The sequence below is a fragment of the Diplotaxodon limnothrissa genome, linkage group LG20, assembly GCF_057381915.1.
Source record: "Diplotaxodon limnothrissa isolate DT_005_m linkage group LG20, D_limnothrissa_male_GT1.1, whole genome shotgun sequence".
In the NCBI taxonomy this organism is placed as follows: domain Eukaryota; kingdom Metazoa; phylum Chordata; class Actinopteri; order Cichliformes; family Cichlidae; genus Diplotaxodon; species Diplotaxodon limnothrissa.
The window spans coordinates 6656966-6670567 of NC_140615.1; the positions used below are offsets into that span (position 1 = coordinate 6656966).

Here is a 13602-nt window from a genome sequence, read left to right on the forward strand (position 1 = left end):
CTACTGACTTTCATTCCCCTTCTCTCCAGACCATACCTCCACCTCTCCAGGCTCTCTTCCACCTACTCCCTAGCTATTTATTCTCACCACGCAATTAACCAACCAAATGTCTTTAAGAAAGAAAAACAAAAAAGAAAGAACTGAACTCCACTGTCAGGCCAGACTTTCTTTGGTCGCCATCTAGCGGTCATTTGCGGTAGTCCACCTTTGAGCTTTTTAACAGGAGCTACTCGGAAGGACATGTTATTATTCTCATATTTCTTATGTCTAGAGCTTGAAAATAGTTAATAAAAGATGTTTTTAAAATACACTCAAATTACCGCTATAGAGGTTATAGCGTTATATTCAAACTGTAAACACAAAGGCAGTTCTTTCTATGTATGTGCTAAACTACATATCCCAGATGCCATAGCGGCACGGCGGCAGTTCCGTATTCGGGGATAGTGGTAGCAGTTGATAGCTGCTGACGATAACTGTCAGTATTAAGGTATAAGAAAGCACAAAATCTGCTTCTCTAAACGCAGACTACAATGACGGATAAACCGTGTAAGGTGTGCAATTTCACACGACAACAAACGCATGGGCTAGTAGCTCTTTCCATAGATGAGCTTAAGAAAAAAGGTAAGTTGTCATGACTTTACATTCCTGAACTTTATCATGCTAGAGTTTCTTTTTAATAAAAGCGATGTATTCATTAATGTTGAACGGGTGTGTGACAGTTACGTGAAGTACCGTCTCACGCAGTCAAACGTTGTGGGTGCAGTATTTAAATGTTTAGTTTGCACTGGTGCTGAGCGCTAAAAGCGGGGTCTCATATTGCGAAAGTGAAAGAACTTCATATGTTCAGTGATTTGTGAGAGTGTTGGGAGGCACTAACATTACAACTGAGGTGATTATTGCTATTGCTGTCGACAAGCTTACTTATCTAGTCGTGTGTGGCAGCAGAAGCAGCATCACCATTTTTATCCATCGTGTTTAAACTTGCAGAAGCTAAACATGAAAAGTCATTGCTCTTCCTGCTCATTCCTAGAAGGCTAGTCACCAGGCGTTACCCCCAGACTTTTTTTTTCTCCATTTTTCTCTTTTTAATAAAAAAAAAAAGGTTTTTAATAAAAGTGTTTCTACGTCTTTGATTGTTATGTGTCAGCAGAGTTTGGAGGAGGTCAGGCTGGGTCCTTGATTTTGAAGCCACCTACATGAAGATAATAGAAGTGTATTTCTGATTCTGATAAAGTCTCCTGTAACTGCCAGTGACAAAACTAGGATGCTATCTGAAAACCCCCCTCTTGGTTTTAAAGCTAGCTTAAAGTTATAAATTGCCTTTATTCCTATTCAATATACATAAATAAATACTTGTATATGAAATATTGAGCTGGGGCACTATTAAACTAGAGGTGCTGATTTATAGCTGTACAATTTTAAAAGCGAGTGGAAGTAAGACATGTTTTGTATTGCAAATAGGAGCAGCTTTGATGAAAGGGCTGGTGACTCTTTAAATGGACTGACTTGTTTGACATGTGGAAGTATGCTGAATCACCTGATGAACAGGTGGTGTCTGAGGTATTACTGCTTTGAATATTTGGCTTATGGGATACACTAATACTGATTGTTTTCCTCTGAAATATGGGCGGCACTGTCGCCTCACAGAGAGAAGGATCTGTGTTGGATTTGCTGGTTCCCCCCCACAGTCCACAGACACGCATGTGAGGTTAATTTGTTATGCTAAACTGGACTTGCGGCCACCTCTTTCCACAACAGTCAGCTGGGATATTGAATCGGCTGGATGGATACAACCATATGGCTAAACACTTTGAAGTATAAAAATAATCTGGGACACTCTATAATATTTGTAGTTTCTCTGTTCTTTTAACAGGTCGACAGTGTCTTGGGTTCAACTCCAGTGACTCAGTCACAGTGGTCCTAGAGAATGATGGGACAGTAGTAGAAGATCAGGCTTACTTTTTGTGTTTACCCTCAAACACAAAATTCATGCTATTGAATGACAAAGAGAGGTGGTCTCCACCTTGCAGGAGTAAGCAGGTTTACTTTTATCTGACATTTTTCTGCATCCTTTTTATCATCAATCATTAATATCCCGGGAATGCACCACCTTGTGTTGATTTGATATTTACTTTTTAGTTGATGGTGGCACAGCTTGGATGGCTAGGGATTCTGTGATGCTGGAGACTGATACTGTGGACAGCTCCAGTACTGTAGCACCTTGGTATGAACTGGCTCAGCAGCTGAAGCAGGACCTGACTACCATTATTCTCATGTCTGAGGCGGACCTACAGGTACCAACATTATATGTCAAGTATAAGAAAGCGATAAGTGTGTTAATCAATCTAAAAATAGGAGCCGCAAATTGTATTTTATTGTTTTGCTTTGCTTTTTCAGACCTTAGTGGATGCCCCATGCCCTGAACTAGCCTCTGCTTTGGGCTTCCAAGAGAAAAAGGCCCAAGAGCTCCAGGAGACGCTGCAGAGGGTTTTGGATCGAAGAGAGCAGGAGCGGCAATCCAAGGAATTGCTCCAGCTTTACCTGAAAACTGTGGAGCTGGAGAACAGACAACAGGAAGAAACAAGTCCGCCTTCTCAGGGAGGTACGGCTGTGTCATTTTGAGGTGGTTGCCATGTTTACCGTGTGGAAATAGTTTGTTGAGATAAAGATATGAAAATCAGATTTCCTGATTATTGTAGTGTGACACGGATACACAATATAAACTCTGTAACAAGTTAAGTCTTGCATAGAAAGCTGTTTCTGTGTCATTATTCAAACTGGGATACAGAAACTCCGTGAACTGCAGTACTGTGCAAAAGTCTGGAGCCACCTTTTATTTCTTTATATTTTGCTTCCAATGAGCCTGACTTTTTTATAATTCTTCTAGGTTGCCTTGAGCAACAGTTTTTCCAACGCTGAAGCCTTGAGCTTCAGCTTTTCTGAAGCTTTTTTGACATTTTTCTTTGTGCATTGGCTGCTTTTGTTTTTACTCATTTTCAGTCCTTGTACCTGACCTTTTTTAGGGAAGGTTTTCCTCTGAGAGGTTTGTTAAGCCACTTAAAGCTGACCTATGAGACAAGCTTTAAAAGGTGCCTAACTCGAGGGATGAACCAGCGTTTTGTCTACACATAACAGACACCATAGCAAAGTACCAATGTTAAATTGAATCTTTGGGCGCTTTGTTACTAGCAGTGTGAGGCAAAAACACATCATTTGTTTCAATTTTTTTTAGTTGAATCAATGAAAATGCCAAAGGTAAAAATGTGCCAACATGGTGACTGCCAAAAACTTGCCAAAGCTTTGGCTTTTCTTAGCATGGTGTGCAGTATGTCCTTAAAACATTTGAGTAAACTGGACAGTTGGCGGACAAAAAAAGTGGCAAAGTATCTACAGCAGATGAACAGTCTATGTAAGTCATGTCATGAAGAAATAGAAGAACAAATCAGAGAGCTGACACAGGGTGTAAGAGATGCTTCTGTGGTGCATCAGTTGTTCCATCTACTGTTCACAGAAGCCTCATCAGACATGGTCTCAGTGGAAGGGTGGCAGTCAAGAAGCCATTCTTATGGAAGGGAAAGGGGAGAAATGGGTGAGATATTCCAAATTATTCAAGAACTGGACTGAAAATCAACAGGCAGCAGATCCTATGGAGTGAATCTGAATTTGAGATTTTTGGTTCATATTGTCATCAGTGTCCACAGAGGGCATCAGGAGAGGGGTCCAAAACCGAGTGTCTATAAAACACACTGGAGGCTCTGTCGTGGTTTGGTGCTGCATTTTAGCCCGTGGTGTTGGGGATCGTGTCAAAAATGATAGAATTATGAACACACAAAAGTTAGTTTTTGATCCACCATGTAATACTGTCTGGAAAGAATCAGAATCAGAGTACTTTAAAAATTATGTGGGTTACAGTTGCTCGAAGACAGTAACAGTAACGGACTAAACTAATTAAATAATACAATATGTTACAAAGTTTACAAACTTAAGAAATAGTACTAACAAATACAAATCATTCAATTACAAATATCAAGAATATTACACAGGTGAAGTATATATGATTGACATTTAACTGTTGTGTGTAACTATTGCAGTGTTTACAGTGTATTAGGCGGAGGAGTTGAGGGAGATGGGAGATGGCCATGGGCAGGAATGATTTCCTGTGTCGTTCAGTGGTGCTTTTTGGTAATCTCAGTTTCTCACTGAACATGCTTCTGTGGCTAGTCAGGGAGTGGGTGGGAATTATTATCCAGCATTGTCCTTATCTTAGACAACATCCTCCTCTCAGACACCACCCTAAGGGAGTCCAGCTCCATCCCCACAACATTAATGGCCTTGCGGATCACTTTATTGAGTCTGTTAGCATCTGTGACCCTCAACCTGCTGCCCCAATAGCAATAGCATAGAGGATGGCACTGGCCATAACAGACTCATAGAAAATCCTGACCATTATCCAACAGATGTTGAAAGACCTCAGCCGCCTCAGAAAATAGAGATGACTCTGGCCCTTCCTGTAGAGTGCAACAATGTTTTGTTCAGTTTATTGTCCATGTATACTCGAGGTATTTATAGTCCTCCACAATGTCCACATTGACCCCCTGGATTGAAACAGGGGACAAGGTTTTCCTGGTCCTCTTAAAGTCCACAATCAATCCTTGATCTGATTGTATTCATTTTTCAGCATGACAGTGATCCCTGCCTAACAGAGCTCAGGTTGTGTTGAAGAGCAAAGGTGGTCAAAGTCAATTCTTCATATTTCACTATGAACATGGAAAAAGGAACAGCAATTTATTGAAATGTGCAAGCATAAACGGAAATGCAGTGTTTTTGAGACAGGCTGTGGTAACAAAGTGTCCAAAGATACAATTTAAAATTGATGCTCATCTAAGATGTCTGTTATGTGTAGACACAACACGTGTAACTCAAGATTCATCCCTTGAGTGAGGTACCTTTTTATGACTGAATGATTCATAGGTCAGTGTTATGTGGCTTAACAAACAAAAAACCATTAATTTGAAAAGGGTGCTTATACAGTTCCCTCTGCGTAACAAACATGTAATCAATAGATGTGATCAATATGCATGAATACACCCAGCAAAATAATCAATATAGTCCCGTGACTATGAAGCCCTCAAGATAGGTAATGGCCCCAGATGTAGTTCTTTAGATGAGAGTCGGGGACATCACTGACATAACTTTAGCCAGCGAGGAGGGGTGGTCAAATCAGAAAATTTGAGAAAACAATAAATGTGAAAATCATACATAAACTTTCTCTATATTTAAGAACAAGAGACATAAATGGACTGGTTCTTATGTAGCACTTTTGTACTCAACCTAAGCACTCAAAGCGCTTTATACAACATGCCTCATTCACCCATTCATACAAGCAGCTTTTTTATTTCGATGCCTGTTTCAATCTAACATTAACACACATTCAAACACAGTTTATTTATTTTGCTGCCCTTCTATCTTAAAATATGTATTTTTATTTCTAAGTGAAGGAGGTTCAAACAACTGCAGATGTTATTAGTTAACATGTATTATTTTTCTTTCTGAATTTGTTATCGGTTCATTCTCTTAATTTCTCATGAGGGAAGAGCTGCACTTCTATCTTTTGGTCACTAGGTGGACCTGTTGTTGTTGTTTAATAACCCCACCTGAAATAATCATTTACTATGTTTAAAATGTTTTGAAATGTATCGAAACCTGTTTCAATATCTCAGGTGCCGGGGATGTGGATGTGCCAGATGGAATGGAGGTGGATTCTGCTTCTGGATTTATGTCCAGGACTTTGATGGTCCTGAAAGGCAAAACATCGCCAGAGACCAGGCTTTCCACTGAGGATCTGCAGGTAGCCTATTCACACAACTCTGATTAAGTCTGCCTCAAAACATCAGCAAATAAAAACACCCCAAATGTGTACTTTTACATCTGTTGTATTGTAAATGTCGCAGAGAATCCACTCTTTCTGAGAACTACCAAGAAGTTCAAACTGCAAATTTAGACAGGCACCAGCAAATGAGGTGCATTTACATATCGCAGCAATGTGGGGCAACTCCCTTCAATGATCCTACGTCATCATATTCCCACGTCACTCCTTCTGCTGTAAGGCTTTTGTCGTAACACACCCCAGTGAGTCTGCTGCAAAATGATCAAAGCAAGCATGTGAAACTGCCCATCCTGACACACTTAAAACACACCCCTGCGTCATCAGTTCTGATATAATCCCATTTACTTTAGGTACAGTGTAAGCACAAGACTTTGTCAGCCATCTCCATTTGCATTCATAAACTTATGTTAGTAGGGCAAGCCAGTGTATCGCCTCATATGTTCCCATATCCACTATATGGAGCTCCCGTCTGTGTGTCTTTAGATGGTAGTGGCCAGAGGGATGGAAGCTATGGAGCAGGTGCTGGGCTGGGACAGAGCGAGGACGTCCACGCTGCTGCAGGCCTGCGAAGCTGAGCTGACCGCACGTCTCCGGCAGATTCAGGCAGTGCAATCCATCAGGAGCAACACACAGCTGCGCGGCAGCCAGCAGTCCAGCGAGAAGAGGAAGAAGGAGGGCGTCGAAAAGCAAGCCCAAGGCGGCAACTAGGCCGAGACTCTACCTGAGCACAGACTGATAAGAATTCACACTACCAGCCTCGGGGCCAGCAGAGTAGGATTTTTGCCCTGCGTTACTGATAATAACAAAACTGCTGGAATACATGAATCCCAAGTGTTGACACTTTGTAAGATTTCAAAACCACTTGAATGCTTTTGCCTCAAGAGGAAGCTGGATGATTTACACAAGTCATGTTTATCAAAGACATTAACCACTTGGGTCTATTTTTTTTTTAGCTGGTTTCTTATTTTGTGTTTCATGCTGTGAGAATAACTACAGATAAACAAATCTAAACTTAAAGCTATAACTCAGTATTTGGGGAGATTCTCTTACTTCTGGCAACCTCGCTAGTTGACAGAAAAGTTGCTGCGCCTCTAGGCCAAAGTCCAAGGTTCACTGTTGTGTATTTAAATAAAATGGGTCTTCTCATCTAACTCACATTTATTTGCTTTATCACAGTGAGAAAGTTTAAAAAGAAAGAAAGAAAGTGTTTTCTTTTCTCCAAAAATGAAGAACTGTTGTTTTAAGGCTGCCTGTTACATTTATAGTCATCATTACACTTTTTTCTTTTTTTAAAATTTTGCCTTCTGCTGCCCCTTAACTATTGCTATGATTGATGGGATGCACCGCATTTGAGATTTTAGATCTTCAGTTTACGCAGGTAAAAAGTTACTTTTAATTAGTTAGAGTAAGCTAAACACATAATTTAGCTTCTGCTGTTTTAAAGTGAAAATCTGGTATCCAGGTCATCCTGATATTGCCTTGTTAATGCATTTTTAAGTCATATTTTTTTTTTAGCTATTTTTGGAAACTGCATTAAAAGTCAAGGAATTTTTTAATGAGTGTGCTGAAAAATCTTGAAATATTTGTCAAAACTGTGCATCCTAATGCGAAATTTCACTGTGATGTTTTATGGAATCTGAAAGAGGAGAAGAAATACCTCATAAATAATGGTAAGTGCAGAAACGGGAATAAATACAAAGGGGGGGCCAAAATTGGCCAGATATGTTTGAATTGGTTACACAGACACGTTCATTGCTTTAATAATAAAAAGTTAGATACATGTTCATTCATATGACCCCTGTGTGTGTGAGACATTGTAGCTTATTATGCACGAGTCTGCTGGCAGTGTGATGTAAGAGGGTGTGGACAGCGTGTGCAGTGTCCATGTGACTCATGGGGATGTATCTTTTCTCATGCCTGTCATCTGTGTCCTGAACAATGAGCACAAATGAAGGATCTGAATTTACAGAAAGACCTCTTCTTTTTCGTGTTGTGGGGAAATTACAATGTCACTGCCAGCTTGTACTTTCATATTAGATGCCCTTTAAGTGCAGCATTTGTAAGCAGCTTATAATTACTCGGTATTGTGTCCATGTATGCCCAAAAAAATAAAAAGTTGTGCCTCAGCTCATCAGCAAGAAAAACTGCAGGTTGTAGGAGGCTGTTTCATATTAATTTTCCACAAGTAGCTAAAGGAAATTGTACATGGTGGTGCATGTTTATACATGTTACATGGTGGAGGAGGGATTTATATTTTATTTTTTTCATTAAATGTGCCTTCAGACTTTCCATAGTGCTGTTGTCCCACATTATTGTGACAGATATTGAAAGCATTTAGAATCCAATACAATCCAAATGGAAAAAAAAAAGGAAAAAGTTCAGTACTTTTGAGATTTCCTCAAAGGCTTTGCACTGTAAAGTGACACAGCAGTAGCGTTTGGCCTTAAAACCAAGGGATCTCCTTAGTGATATTGAATTTGAAGACTCTAAACACCTATTAGTGAAGGTGAAGGAGTATGCGTGGTCAGGAACATTATTACCAATGACAAAAAAGCAGCAGTCTCTGATATTGAGACTTTATATTTCTCTCTATAGCAACTTAACTGAGTTCGTGCACTAGTGTAATAGTGATGGGCATATTAGCTATAAGCCTGACAGCCTACTGGCAGCGTGCTGCGGCTGGATATTTTTCAACAGCTGGTTAATGGGTTTCATGGTGTGCGTAATTCCTGTGGAATTAGCTCCAACTAGGCTGGACAGTTAGGAGTGAGCGCGCGAGAGCACAGGAGCGGTCAATTGCTCCGTCATGTCTTACACCTTCCATGCGCATTAGATTATGACTTAACGGCGCTCAGGTAAGAACTGCAGGTTTGCTCGGTAAGCACACAGGAGCCCCGAGGGCTGTCTGGTATTTCATGCTGTAAACAAGCCTTAATCCCTCGTGGGCTGACAGTTTACAGCGCACATGTCCACACAGGACCTCGTATTTCTGTTGGGTTGAAAATGACGAGGTGATCTGTGGGTCAGTAGCTACACATCATGCTCGGGGTTGTTGCCTACAAACTACAAAATATGTGCCTGGGAAAAACAGCTCAATCAAAGCTAACAAACTGTGGTTTAAGAAAGTCACACGTTCACTGAAAAATTGCGCTGACCTAATTCTGCGGGAGAAGGAGGAAGGAAATCAAAACACTGGAGCAGAAGAAACAATAAAAATAAATCAGCACAAGTATTTTTCTGTCACTCACTGACACCTTCAGACATGCACTTTTGAACCATCTGAGGGGCACGCGGCTGGAGGAAATGTTGTGTGGATAAGTCATTTCTTTGTACTAAATAACCCTATAATGATTGTTTTGATAGAGGAGCGTAGCCGGGATTGTTTAAGAACAAGCTGCATAATGTATGAAGGTTAAATGACTAGCATACGGCGCTTATTGGACCAGACTTACTGACATCTAGACCCTCTTAAATGATTTTCTTATTTCTTCAATTCCTTGGCTAGATTAGAGGATGACTGAAATCACCCACAGCAATTTGAGGAAACCCAAGTTAATGAAAATGCTCGTCTGACTGCACACTGTTAGGTTAAAAGTTGGACACAGTATTTATTGTAATGAGCAAAGAGGATCTAAATAATACAACAGTTTTATTTTAATCTCTTTTTATTGTCTATGTAACAAAGAATAGCAAGATCTTACACAAAATAAGGACAATTAGAAACAGAGTCCGTGAACTGTAGCGCCATCAGTCTGAAGTCAAAGAAAGGGTCTCTGCCTCGGTACTGGTGTACTTGATCTTCCATCCCTTGTTTTTTCCACTAGAGTCGGACCTGAACTCAACGTGCACGTCATAACTTCCCGTGTGAATCCGATCTGGTGGCGTTGGGCCACAGAAGGGCCCATACTCTTTTCCAGCTGTTGAAATCTTTCATGTCGGGACATTAGATAGAATTAAAAAAAAAACCAAATAAATAAGCAAGCATGATTGAGTCCTAACTGATGTCTGGCTAAATATGCATGAAACCGCAATAGCTATACAGTATATCACCCAAGCAGGACAAGTCAGTGGCAAAACCACCTCCACGAGCATGAGGAGGAATACATTGCTCATTCATTAGCTTGTGTGTGTTCAGACTTTGGAGTCGCACAACTGACCTTCAACATATCATATGGACAGGGGGCTTCTGGATGTCCTTCTATGTCAAAGGGTTCCAGGAAGTTCAGGATTATTCTGGAGCCCTCTGGCAGACGGATGGTGTGGTTGCACCGGCTCATAGGTGGGTAGGGGTTCGGATAACCCGGACTACTCAGAACCCCCGAAGGAGACGTCAGCACCTGGCTCTGGCACGGCACTGCGAAGGAGACTCGTGCACTAAAAGTGATCATTTTGAGGCACTGATTTAACCATTTTGTAAAGCTGTACCGACAGCTGCTGGGTTCTGAAGTGCTGGCTTTAAAGAGTTTTTGATTAGAACAAAATAATTGTTTCACATCAATTGAAACATTTCCTGCCATCATAAATGATGAGATTCATTTAGGTTTTGCCTTTTTGTCCCAGCAAATGTGCAGATGTTGCCTCAGACAAAAACAAATGAGGATTGCAAAGAGGCAGAGTTGCTGTAATTCATATAATTAGTACAATCTGTAGGCAGATAATCATTTTTGCCTATTCATCGCATGATTTGTTTTGTCACCCTTTTTCCTCTGGCAAAGAATAATAATTTAAGGCACATCAGCTCGTAATTGTGATTAATTACCTTGTGTCAGTACATTATTAGTGCTGCACACAGGTATCAATTTTTAATGCCATTTTGAAGTCGCTTTTCCCTCAGGAATCGACAGTAATTAACCTCGCCTTACACCAGCTGGCAGAGATCAACTACTTTGTGCATCAGTATGCTTTTTCAGTCTGAAATAAGTGAGCACAGGCCAGCTATGACAAAATGAAATCCAGTACGGAGCACCGGCAAGTGTGTGCCCTGTGTGAAATATCACCAAATTGTTTTTTTTTTGGGGGGGGGGACATGTTTTTTTTCCTGCCGTAGTAGGGAATAATGAGAGCATTTTGAATGACAAATGAGAACAATTAGACTTAAATACAAGTTTACAACACAGCAGTCTGATCCCATTTCTATGCTCGTCTTCAAAAGTCTGATAAGGAACTATTCGTATTTTAATGGCCTTAAAAAAACCCAAAGACACTCTGGGGTGTGCTGCTGTGCCAACTGAAAGATTAGGCCATTTCATGTGTTTACATCGTCAGTGAATGCAGGCAAATTGAATGCGTTGTTGCTAATGTCTCAAAGAGGTCAGACGCCTGCTTTTCTTCACTGTAAATAGTGTTTGCTGTTTCAGATTTGAGAAGATCTGAGCAGTAGCGTGTTTAGCTCCAGAAATGCCCTAATTACAAATCAATATAGTCAGACAATGTATACCAAGTTCTTAACGTTGCACCCTGCTAAATAGCTTTTGACCCACAGTGATTGAGCTCAGATAAACATGCCTCTTGAGCCTCGCTCTGTATCGTTCTTACCTGTGCAGGATCTTCTGTTGTCATGGAGAAGGTATCCTTGTCTGCACGTGCAGTAATAGCCACCGATGTAATTGTGGCAAAAATGATCACACACTCTCTCCCCTTCTACCTTGGACAGGCACTCATTGATGTCTGTGACAGAGTAAATCAATAAATATGCATCCCCTCCCCCATCCATGAACACACCTGAGATTGCGTATAAATCTGCTAAAACCTTTAGCCTACCAAGCAATCTGATGATTATTTCCTTGATTTACATCGCGCTGAAGTGCATATGCCATCATGGCCTTCAAAACTTGTTAGAGATAGAAATAAAAGACACTTTTCTAACTCAGGTGCATTTACTGCAGTGGTTCTCCAACTGTGGAGTCCCATTGGTGGAGTATAGAGCCAAAACATGTGGAGTGGAGTGTGGAAGCCAAGAGAAAACTGGACTGAAGATAAGTTAACACACTCTGATGCTCTTCTGATGGTTCTGATTGTGGATGTCTGATTTTTTTTTAAAAAGAAGAAGAAGAAGAAGAAGTGGGGATGTGATCAGTGAGGGGTCTTTTTGGCTTCCGGACTGGGGCATAAGGGTAAAAGTTTGAAAACCATTGATTTACTGTTAAAACTTACACAGAAACTAAATGAATCTGGTTCATGCTAAATCTGACTCCCAATTAGCTGAAACTAAACAATGATCACAAAAACAGTTTTTTCATAGGCTCTGCATAAGTCTCTCGGGTGTGCCACTGCAACCAATTAAAATAACAGTTTAACTGTGGGAAAACACATTTTTTTGTTAACTTCAGAGTCATTTAAATCCCAAGAGAAGATAAAGAGGAGGGCCTGTAATGAAAGCACCATAAATAAATAACAGTTACATTATATATAAAATTAAGAGCCTTCTAAAATAATTTCTTCATGTGGGGCATTATTCCTGCTGTTTTCTAAATATTACATTGTATTTGTAGTTTGCTGTCTGACTTTATTAATGTGAATTAATTAAAAAATTGCTGCATATACCTGTGAAGACTGCATTTCAGTAGAAACCTCACTACTCTTTGTTCTGTGTAATTACAGCTGAGAAAAATGTGTCTCCCTTCTGGCAACAAATGTCACTATTTTGCATCACCTTCTGAGGTGTAAAATGCTTGGAAGCCGGTGAATCGTCCCTCGTTAGAGTAGTCACTCCTAAAGACCACTGACATGAGGTTTCGGGCTGACAGGATGATTGTATTCCTCGGGGTGCTTTCATGGTTCTTCCCTTCCTCTCCGCAGAACCGCAAGGTTTCATTCCCCTCTGCCAAAACCTGGTTTGACAAGGTCAGAGGCCTTTTAGTGAGCAAGCTACTGATGCCAAGTCAGTGCACATAATGGGATGCTGACTTCCTCCTACATGTACCTGGATGTAGTCATATTCACACTGGTCTGAGAGTTCCATGCTGAAGTGGGTAAAGTAGAGTTTGACCCTGTGGCCATCTGGGACAGTGATGTTCCACACTACGTGCTGGTTGTCAGGGTAAGGCTGGGGGAAGTTGGGAGAGGTGAAGCTGCCGTATAACCCTGTCATTTCCACACTCAGCGAGACATGGAGTAGAGAAAAAAGAACAACAACATAGAGGCCACTGGGAAAAATTAGGTGTGATGGCAACAGTTACAAGGATTGCTTTGTAAAAATGAAAAACTAGCACTCACCCGGTCATGTTGGGTTCTCATTCCCCGGACAGTGCCTGTGTAGAAATGGTTTGCTTTCACTAATCTGGGGGTAAATGAACTCAGCTGTCCTGCCTGGTTGACATTTAGGTAAACAAAGTGAGCGAGACACATGATCACTTTGTTTTCATTCTCCACCTTCTTCAGTTTGGAATAAATCAAACGGATGTATGACAGCAGATTCATTTCTATGAGACATTCTATACCATTGGCCACAATATTTTACTACAAAGATTAGAACATGTCCTATGTATTAAAAGTACTGCACTGCAGTGAATAATATCTCTCTAATAGACTCCAGCTTGTCTTTACACATTAAGAATAATTACGGAGTTCCACAGGGTTCTGTACTGGGACCAGTTCTATTTACATTATACATGCTTCCCTTAGGCTAGGTTATTAGAAGGCACAGCATACATTTGATACCAAGCTTTATTTCTAAATGAAGCCACATGATACACACCAATTAGTTAAATTGCATG

At 40.6% G+C, this 13602-nt stretch overlaps 2 protein-coding genes across 2 annotated transcripts; one reads left to right on the forward strand and one right to left on the reverse strand.

Moving 5' to 3' along the window:
- Window positions 1-456: 456 nt before the first annotated feature.
- Window positions 457-6710, forward strand: dffa (DNA fragmentation factor, alpha polypeptide). Its single transcript, XM_085345145.1, has 6 exons — window positions 457-621; window positions 1874-2032; window positions 2140-2294; window positions 2398-2602; window positions 5721-5848; window positions 6371-6710. The coding sequence occupies exons 1-6, from the start codon at window positions 531-533 to the stop codon at window positions 6593-6595; spliced, it is 963 nt and encodes a 320-aa protein (XP_085201271.1). The 5' UTR covers window positions 457-530; the 3' UTR covers window positions 6596-6710.
- A 2842-nt stretch (window positions 6711-9552) lies between these two features.
- On the reverse strand, window positions 9553-13167 carry masp2 (MBL associated serine protease 2). Its single transcript, XM_085344464.1, has 6 exons — window positions 13103-13167; window positions 12810-13032; window positions 12540-12717; window positions 11423-11554; window positions 10045-10241; window positions 9553-9814 (listed from the first exon to the last, which is right to left on the reverse strand). Exons 1-6 carry the CDS (start codon window positions 13108-13110, stop codon window positions 9635-9637), a joined length of 918 nt encoding a protein of 305 aa, XP_085200590.1. The 5' UTR covers window positions 13111-13167; the 3' UTR covers window positions 9553-9634.
- Window positions 13168-13602: the final 435 nt, after the last annotated feature.